The 8,491-nt window shown below is 38.8% G+C and overlaps 2 protein-coding genes across 2 annotated transcripts in view; both read left to right on the top strand.

Moving 5' to 3' along the window:
* Nucleotides 1–514: 514 nt before the first annotated feature.
* On the top strand, nucleotides 515–6,348 carry ppm1da (protein phosphatase, Mg2+/Mn2+ dependent, 1Da). The gene is made up of 6 exons (XM_017694943.2): nucleotides 515–1,226; nucleotides 1,754–1,982; nucleotides 2,381–2,505; nucleotides 3,114–3,295; nucleotides 4,499–4,735; nucleotides 4,916–6,348. The coding sequence occupies exons 1-6, from the start codon at nucleotides 746–748 to the stop codon at nucleotides 5,315–5,317; spliced, it is 1,656 nt and encodes a 551-aa protein (XP_017550432.1). The 5' UTR covers nucleotides 515–745; the 3' UTR covers nucleotides 5,318–6,348.
* Nucleotides 6,349–7,684: 1,336 nt separating this feature from the next.
* Nucleotides 7,685–8,491, top strand: part of brip1 (BRCA1 interacting protein C-terminal helicase 1) — a 41,110-nt gene continuing 40,303 nt past the window's right edge. The window contains exons 1-2 of the mRNA XM_017694945.2: nucleotides 7,685–7,800; nucleotides 8,311–8,412. Coding sequence (XP_017550434.2) covers nucleotides 8,320–8,412 — 93 coding nt within the window. The 5' untranslated portion in view covers nucleotides 7,685–7,800; nucleotides 8,311–8,319. The remainder of the gene's footprint in view (nucleotides 7,801–8,310; nucleotides 8,413–8,491) is intronic.

Raw genomic sequence — 8,491 nt, 5'->3', positions numbered from 1 at the left:
AAACATAAAGTATACATATACACATATAAACATAAAGTATACATATACACACACATATATATATATTATATATATTTCAGTGTAACTTCACTACTCACAACTCAGATGCCCAATTCTCATCGCTGTTGTTCTATTTTGATTTCCATGAAAGATGATACACTGTTAAATGAACAGTGTATCATCTTTATGACACTATGTAAATAAATCTATCCCTTATCGCAAACATGGGACAGAAGTTAGGTGTTTAATATTAGCTTTTTTAGCTATGCGCTATGACCTAGAAGGTCAATACAGTACACTTCCAATGCTTTTAAGCTGCATTATCTGTGCAGCACCAGTGCGAAACTAAAGGAGCGAGCTGTGGACACTGGACATGTCTTGGGCAGTCAACAATATTTTGGAGGGAATTTTTTGTGAATTTTAATTTTTAGTGAACCACTCTTTTGAAAGTGTTCAGATCTTGCAATATGCGAGGGCAAACGCAATACAGACGTATCCTTCAGGCCACAAACAGCCTGCTTCTGTGAAGAAAGCCTGACGCATTGCTGTATTGAAACCCCTCCAGTAGAGCTTTTAATGTACGACCACTTCCATTTTTATGAACAATCCTCCGCCTACTGACGTCACCGTTTTCGGAGCATGCCTACAAAGGTCGAAAATAAACAAAGACCGAAGGCAGACCTGTGAAGAATTTCACTTTTAACTCTAAACGACAGCTGTCCCGGCCAACTGCATCATATCGACTATGGAGAACGTATTTTCATGTCGAGCAAGTGTTTATTTGGACCAGGGAGGCAGGAAGTACATGGAGGATTTCGTTCAGATAAAACAGGACGACGAGCCGAGCGAGGACGAGCTGAACGCTGCTGAACATGGCGAGACGGAAGCCGTCGGAAACGGGAATTACAAACTTGAAAGTGAACCCGGAGAACGAACTCCAGCCAGCAGCGCGGGTGAGGGAAGCCGATTAGCTACGCCGAGATGCGGAGCTGAAAGCTGCTCCCCTCACCAGGACGGTTCTTCCTCGACTGCTCGCTCGCGGGCCGTGGCTTTCTACGCGGTTTTCGACGGCCATGGCGGCCCGGATGCGGCGAGCTACGCTCAGGAACATCTGTGGGATCTTATCAAAAAACAAAGAGGCTTTTGGTCTAAAGATGACGAAGAGGTGTGCGCAGCTATACGGAAAGGATTCATTGCCTGCCACCATGCCATGTGGAAGAAACTACGTGAGTTACCGCAATGATAGCGAGAGCGAATCTCTATGCTAAGCTCAGCCATCCAGGACTTTTGGCGCTAGTAGGCGGCTAACCGAGCTGCTTCTTAGATAAGATCGTAGAGTGTAACGACATGTACGTATTCAGATCCGACACGATTTTCGATTCGAAGGCTAAGATTGGATATTTAATGTTGTATGTGTAAACGGGCCTGGATTCTAGAGAGCCTACTTTAACAAAAGAAACATTTAGTTTACACTCGTGTGGGTGTGTACATAAAATGAGCCCTCCCCACTCCCCTCCTACTCTACACACAAACGCCCGGTTTATATCCCTGTTCTATTTTGTTTTCCGTGATAGATGATACACTGCTCATCATCACAGTGTTGTTTTAGTCATTTCTGTAGGACCTATCTTTACATATCGTTATATAACCATTCTATAAGTTTACTGGACTTTAAGACATTTTGGTGGCTTTTAAAATGTGTCAGTAACAATGGAACTGTCACTAACAGTGTTACTTTCCCTTTTTCCTCCAGCGGAATGGCCGAGGACAGCTACTGGCCTTCCCAGCACGTCAGGAACCACTGCGAGTGTTGTTGTAATTCGTCGTGATCGCATGTACGTGGCTCACGTTGGGGACTCAGCTGTGGTTTTAGGTGTGCAAGACGATCCTGATGAAGAGATTATAAGAGCAGAGGAAATCACACAAGATCACAAGCCCGAACTCCCCAAAGAGAGAAAGAGAATTGAGGGACTAGGAGGCAGGTGAGTACCAAACACTCATGTATACTATTGTTCGCAAGTTAAGAATAAGTTTTCAATCAATTAAAACCAGTTTGTTGTATATATGTGCATTCATATATGCCTATATACATACAGTGTGTGTGTATTATAAAATTATTCTATAGATTTCAAACATTTCACACACACACATATCTATCTATCTATCTATCTATCTATCTATCGAGATAGACAGATAGATAGACAGATAGAGAGAGAGAGAAAATATAAACAAATACATATAAATAACACTTTAAGAATCAGATGTAGGAAATTTGTTTAAGTTGATTTCTATCCGGAAAGCTCTGTTTACTATAAACATACATATTTACAGATTTCATTTTTATGATATTAAAATATTTGCCATTTTTTATCTTTTCCAGTGTAATTAAAAAGTCTGGGGTAAATAGAGTTGTGTGGAAGAGACCCAGGCTCACTCACAATGGACCAGTCAGAAGGAGCACAGTTATCGACCAAATCCCCTTCCTTGCTGTTGCTCGAGCTTTAGGTGAGACACAATGGGAGGGCAATACTAATTTCTGGCCTAGCGTTGGTGTTTAGAACGGAGATTAGTTCTAGAGAGGGTGGTGTTTAGAACGGAGATTAGTTCCAGAGAGGGTGGTGTTTAGAACAGAGATTAGTTCCAGAGAGGGTGGTGTTTAGAACGGAGATTAGTTCCAGAGAGGGTGGTGTTTAGAACAGAGATTAGTTCCAGAGAGGGTGGTGTTTAGAACAGAGATTAGTTCCAGAGAGGGTGGTGTTTAGAACAGAGATTAGTTCCAGAGAGGGTGGTGTTTAGAACAGAGATTAGTTCCAGAGAGGGTGGTGTTTAGAACAGAGATTAGTTCCAGAGAGGGTGGTGTTTAGAACAGAGATTAGTTCCAGAGAGGGTGGTGTTTAGAACAGAGATTAGTTCCAGAGAGGGTGGTGTTTAGAACAGAGATTGGTTCCAGAGAGGGTGGTGTTTAGAATGTAGATTGGTTCCAGAGAGGGTGGTGTTCCATTACACATCTTTTTAGATTGTTTCGCTTTAGCTCTTTATTGTTCTTTCTTATTCTTCATTCGATTTATTGTATTTTTTATTTTATTTATTTATTTTTAATTGTTTTGCTCCAGGTGATTTATGGAGCTATGACTTCTACAGTGGGGAGTTTGTAGTTTCGCCAGAGCCTGATACTGCGGTCATCAAGTTGGATCTAAATAGGCACCGTTATGTCATTTTGGGCAGTGATGGCCTATGGAACATGGTTTCGCCCCAAGAGGCAGTATCCATGTGTCAGGAAACTGATAGAGCCAAGGTAAGAATGGTTATTAGCAGATCCTTTGTTTGTGCACCTAGCATGTAATTGGTCTGCTTTGCTGTCTTATTGGTCATAGAAACGGGACTGCAAATGTTAAAGCGATGATTCAACAAAAAATCTAATTCACACAATGTTGCATTTACCGCAGATGTAGTTGATTGGCAGAGACATGTTTGAAGTCTATTTTTTTTCTTTAGTTTAGGAGCAGTGAGGCTAACGTTGCTGAGAACGACTAGTACTAAATAGTCACAAAAAATAAACCAAAATTGTTTCTGTGACAGTACATAATTAATTAAACTTCTTTCAGCCTACTCAGATTTCATTCACATCTTCATTAAGGTTTGATCCACATTAAAGACTTGTTGATGTGGTTTGGGAAGTGGTATGGTTTACTGTGAGCTATAAACATGAACAAAATTGTAGGCAGGCACTTACGCAGTTCATAAACCACCTCAGAAGTGGGACGTTTAGAATCTAGAATCTGTAGTTGTGACCGTGACCAATAGAGAAATCTAACACAAAATCAGTCAGCTGCCTGTAGTGGTGATGTTCATTTTTATAGTTCACAATGTCATATTGTGCTCTAAACCACATCAGCAAGTCTGCACAACTTTAAAGCAGCATTATGTAATATTTTTTGTTGTTAAAACTGATAGAAGTAGCATTTCTAAGTAATGATGTAAAAAGAACATGCTAAAATTTGGTGTGATCTGCGAGTCTGACCATGCCATATGTCTTTACATATTAACACCACAAACACAGGTTAAAAAAAAAAGGCCTGAGTCAATGTTTGGGTCATAAATGTAAAATCAATGTTAGACTGATGAAGATCTGGTGATAGTAGTAGATAATTGACTCACATCCTTGGAAGACACGTCTTCCACCAAGTTTTGACTGAATTCTCTTTGAAAGCTATTTCAACACACTGGCAAAAGTCTTATCCATTTGTGTGGGTCAGAAGCACAACCACTGGTACAAAACGTTATTTTGCATGTTGTGTACAATTGCATATTTCCACCAGAGAAGTCTCCAAATGACCAAATGCTACATAGTGTTGCTTTAATGAAGACCTTATGTATTTTTCCAGTAACTATTCAGACTATATTTGGGTAACTCTTGAGTTCTAGTGTTTGTTAGCAACGTTAGCCTTATAGCTCCAGTTGTAAAGATTAAGATTGTATATTCAACTTGTGCCTGCAGGCTAAGAGCCAGAAGACAAAGGAAAATGTTTGTAGTGCTCACGAGCTGGTGAACCATGCCCTTCAACGATGGAGTCAACGCATGCTTCGTGCTGACAACACTAGCGCTATCGTAATTTGCTTGGAGCCAGTAGGGACATTTTCTGAGCCTTTGTCCCCATATGAGGTTGTGTATAACCTAGAGGGAGCAAAGTGTATCTCTGCTGCTGGATCCTCCTCTGACACTCCACCCAACCAGGTTAGCATCATTAGCATTATGTGGGAGCACACACTGTTTTCACTTAGCTGCAAAGCACCAAGGCAGTGGTGGTTTTTCTGGCTTATATTTAATTAAAGGGTATTAAATAATGCATGTTAAGTCAGCTTAAATGACAATCACCCCGTGCTCTGCATTCATTCTTTGTTGTTTTTCTTGTAGGTCTCAGAGGCTGATGTTTCCTCTTCTGCCTGTGAAGAGGAATCAGCCATTGGACAGCGCATTGCTAATAGTGGGACAAGCAGTTGTGAATCATCGGAATCTCCTGTTACAAACTCTGACTTTCCTCATAAAGATCTCAGTAGTAAGAGCTCGAACGATGGCATCCGTAATAACACAGTGACAACAGGCAAGCGAATGCTTGAGGATCTCTCCAACCCTGCAGGGAAGAGGCCTCGTCGTAGTCTTCCCCAGTCCTCTCACAGCTCTGCGTCCTCATGCACATCTCGACGGAGGTACAGCGAGCGTCCTGCACTGAGGCGCAGTGGCAAAAGTCAGAAGCAGCCCGACAACGTGCAAGGTCTACTTCAGGAGCATGGAAATGCCACTGTGTGTGTTTGCTAACGTCTCAAGTGCTCTCACACACTCTCACGCTCGTGTTGGATGGTCACCGTCACGCTCAATTTTATACACTTCAGATAAGCTACTGAAAAACCAGGCTTTAAAGCTACCAGGTCAAGATATAAAAGTGGTTTGATTTAACAATTAAAGGTTATGATGCAATATAGTATACTTTTTTTCCGTCTAGCATATTGTGACACACCTATTGTGTTCTTCTGTTATGTGAAGTAACGGGGAGTTTGTTACATGCTCCAACATTCTATTTGTCACTTGTCACCTTATCTACAATGTTTTTTTTGTATTTTTAAAATCTTGTAACGACGTAGTCCAATCAAGTACACGCTATGGGCCTTGTACTTGGGGTTCATATACTTTAAGTTGAATTCCTGCTGTCTTCCATTCATTGTGGTGGAAGGATTGTAAGAACAATTCAACAGAAGAATGCATATCTTCTGAGAAGATATTGCTCCTTGCAACTGACATGTACATATTCCAAAGAACATTTTTAAAGAATTAATTTACTTCAATTCGATGGTGTATGTATTTTTATACACTTTGTTTTACAGAACAAAGAGGAATGCACACAGTTTCTACCATTTCTACAAGCATCTTAACCTCCTGTCACTATGTATGATTTTACCCTTAACTCAACATATAAATAAGAAATGTACACGCCTGTTGGTCTTGGTTTTTAAAATATGTATTGGTATTATGCTCATTTACATGTTATTATTTGTTTATATTGTTTTTTTAAAGTTTTTTTTTTCTAACTGTGAGACTCATGTGAAACTTAAGGTGCTGCTATGCTTAACCAGGTAAATAAAAACAAACTTGATAAACTTTAATGGGACTATTACTCTGTCATTAGCTTAGCAGGGGTTTAACTGCATTTTAACTTGCTTGGCTAAACTGGTCATTGAAGGGTTAGACATGATCGCTCTTGTCTAGATAAGCACCCTTTTATCTGATGCACAGCTAAAATAATGGTATAATTTATGTATTGTCAATCAACTAAAATAAATGCTGTAAAATGATATACTTTCTGCTATTTTTAAGTGCTTTATTGAACTTTCAAAAGTTGGAAATTATTAAATTATTATGTGGCCTATTATTACTATTTCGCAGCCTTTCGCAACACACAATTATGTGATTTTATATCCAATTAAATACACTGTTAAAATTAAGTAAATGTTAAAATTCTGTCCAAATCACTAATATGGTTTACATATTTATAAAGAGTATTAGTCCCTATTCTTCTTGTGAATAGGCAAAGCTAGACAAATTTACTTTTGATCAGTGGTGGACAGTAACTAAGTAAATGTAACACGCTACTGTACTTAAGTAGTTTTTTCATGTATCTGTACTTTACTGAAGTTTTTCCATTTTGAGTGACTTTTTTTCACTTTCACTCAGCTACATTTCAAAGTCCAATATCTTACTTTCTACTCCGATACATTTTGAGAAATCTGTGGTTCCTTTTGTCTTTTGTGTGTATAAAAACGTAACATGTCAAAATGAAAGAAGTGCAAAGCAAGAACACCAATCAGGGCGCAGCGGTCACTTTGTTCTGAGCTTGTTTTGACCTGTTGGTCATACCAACCCAGTGCAGCAGCAAAAAAATTGGGAGTGTCTATTCAACATAAATGATGGAACTAACCTAACTTTATTTATCTTTTAGTACTTTTACTTGATACTTACGTACATTTTAAGGAAAGTACTTTTGTACTTCTACTCAAGTGGAGGTCTAAAGGTCTAAAACTTCTACTTTTACTGGAGTAATATTTTACCTTGGGTATCTCGACTTTAACTCAAGAATATGATTTGTGTACTCGGTCCACCTCTGCTTTTGATATTGGCTAGCTTAATATTCCTCTGACGGTCTCAATGGGTAGCTAATTTTTTCTCTTACAAATTTCTCTGGAGAGAAAAGGAAGCTCTATAGGTGTTAAGGAGTTTAATATTATGATGCAAGTCATACAGTTACAATGTCTTGAAGATGCAGTTTAATCTAGATAGTAAATTATTATTAACCATATCTTCATTTTGCTTTAGCACAGTTCCCGTCAGTGAGCCGAGCTTTATTTATTTGCACTGAAATTGTAGCGCAAACTATAAAACTTACTATGCAGATTAAACATTTTAAACAGAACTGTAATTTAGCCAAAATAAAAGAAGTATTATTTAAATGTTTATGCTTATTCTGTTAATTACATTCATGGACAAGAAAGAACCTTAAAGCCTTTTGAAAGTGTTGGTCGGTTTCTGACGAAAACATTTTTTTGCCGGTTTCCGCAGATTCGATGATTGTTAAATCATCGTGCCCCCGAGATCCTGTTGGGTATGATTTGTAGATCTCGCGCTGTCGCCAAAACACGGAAGTGTGTTTTTCCTGGCGGGACGTTCGGTTTTCCTTCTTTGGAAATGGTTGTGAACTTACTGTCTCATAAATTGGCTTTGTGTATCGTTTTTCTAAAGTAGCCAGCAAGGTAATCGAAAACTATAAATATTAATATGTATGAATATGTTTCCGAGTCACTGAATGTTCAAATGATGTTGTGCTGTCTCTGTGTGGCTTTAGTTAGCCTAACTAGCTAGCATTAGCAGACTCACTAAAAGGAACATACATAGTTAGCTAGGCTACCTTTTTCTCTCAGTTGTTACGACTTATCACATTAGAAACCAGCAGCAGATAGGACTTTATGTAGCTGTCGAAGCACAGGTTTATACATTTTGGATTGCTATCTTGATACGGGCGGAAGATGTTAGAAAGCTAACTAGTTGGCTTGTTTTAAATTCGTTTTGAACTTAAGTGTGCTGCTAATGTTTACTCGTGCATTGTTTCACGTTATAGTATTGCATTGCTAAAGTTACTTGAAATATTTGACACGGCTATTAACAAAAATAGTAATAAGATTTATTTGGCTACTATTCTAGTGTCAAGCTTGTATTTTTCACAAACCCTAAACAATTAATGTATATTCTTTGTCCTGCTGTAGACTCACAGCATGGCTGGGAATACAGTGGAATACACTATAGGAGGAGTGAAAATTCACTTCCCCTGTAAAGCCTATCCCTCTCAACTTGCTATGATGAACTCGGTAAGTTCTGAGACAAATGGTGCTTGTTGCCATCCAACATCTGAATATCTTTCTTGTTTTTGGAAAGAAAAAAAAACAT

The sequence above is a fragment of the Pygocentrus nattereri genome, chromosome 17 (genome assembly GCF_015220715.1).
Source record: "Pygocentrus nattereri isolate fPygNat1 chromosome 17, fPygNat1.pri, whole genome shotgun sequence".
NCBI lineage: Eukaryota > Metazoa > Chordata > Actinopteri > Characiformes > Serrasalmidae > Pygocentrus > Pygocentrus nattereri.
Note: the sequence above shows the minus strand (reverse complement) of the source record. Positions and strands in the feature narration are given on the sequence as shown.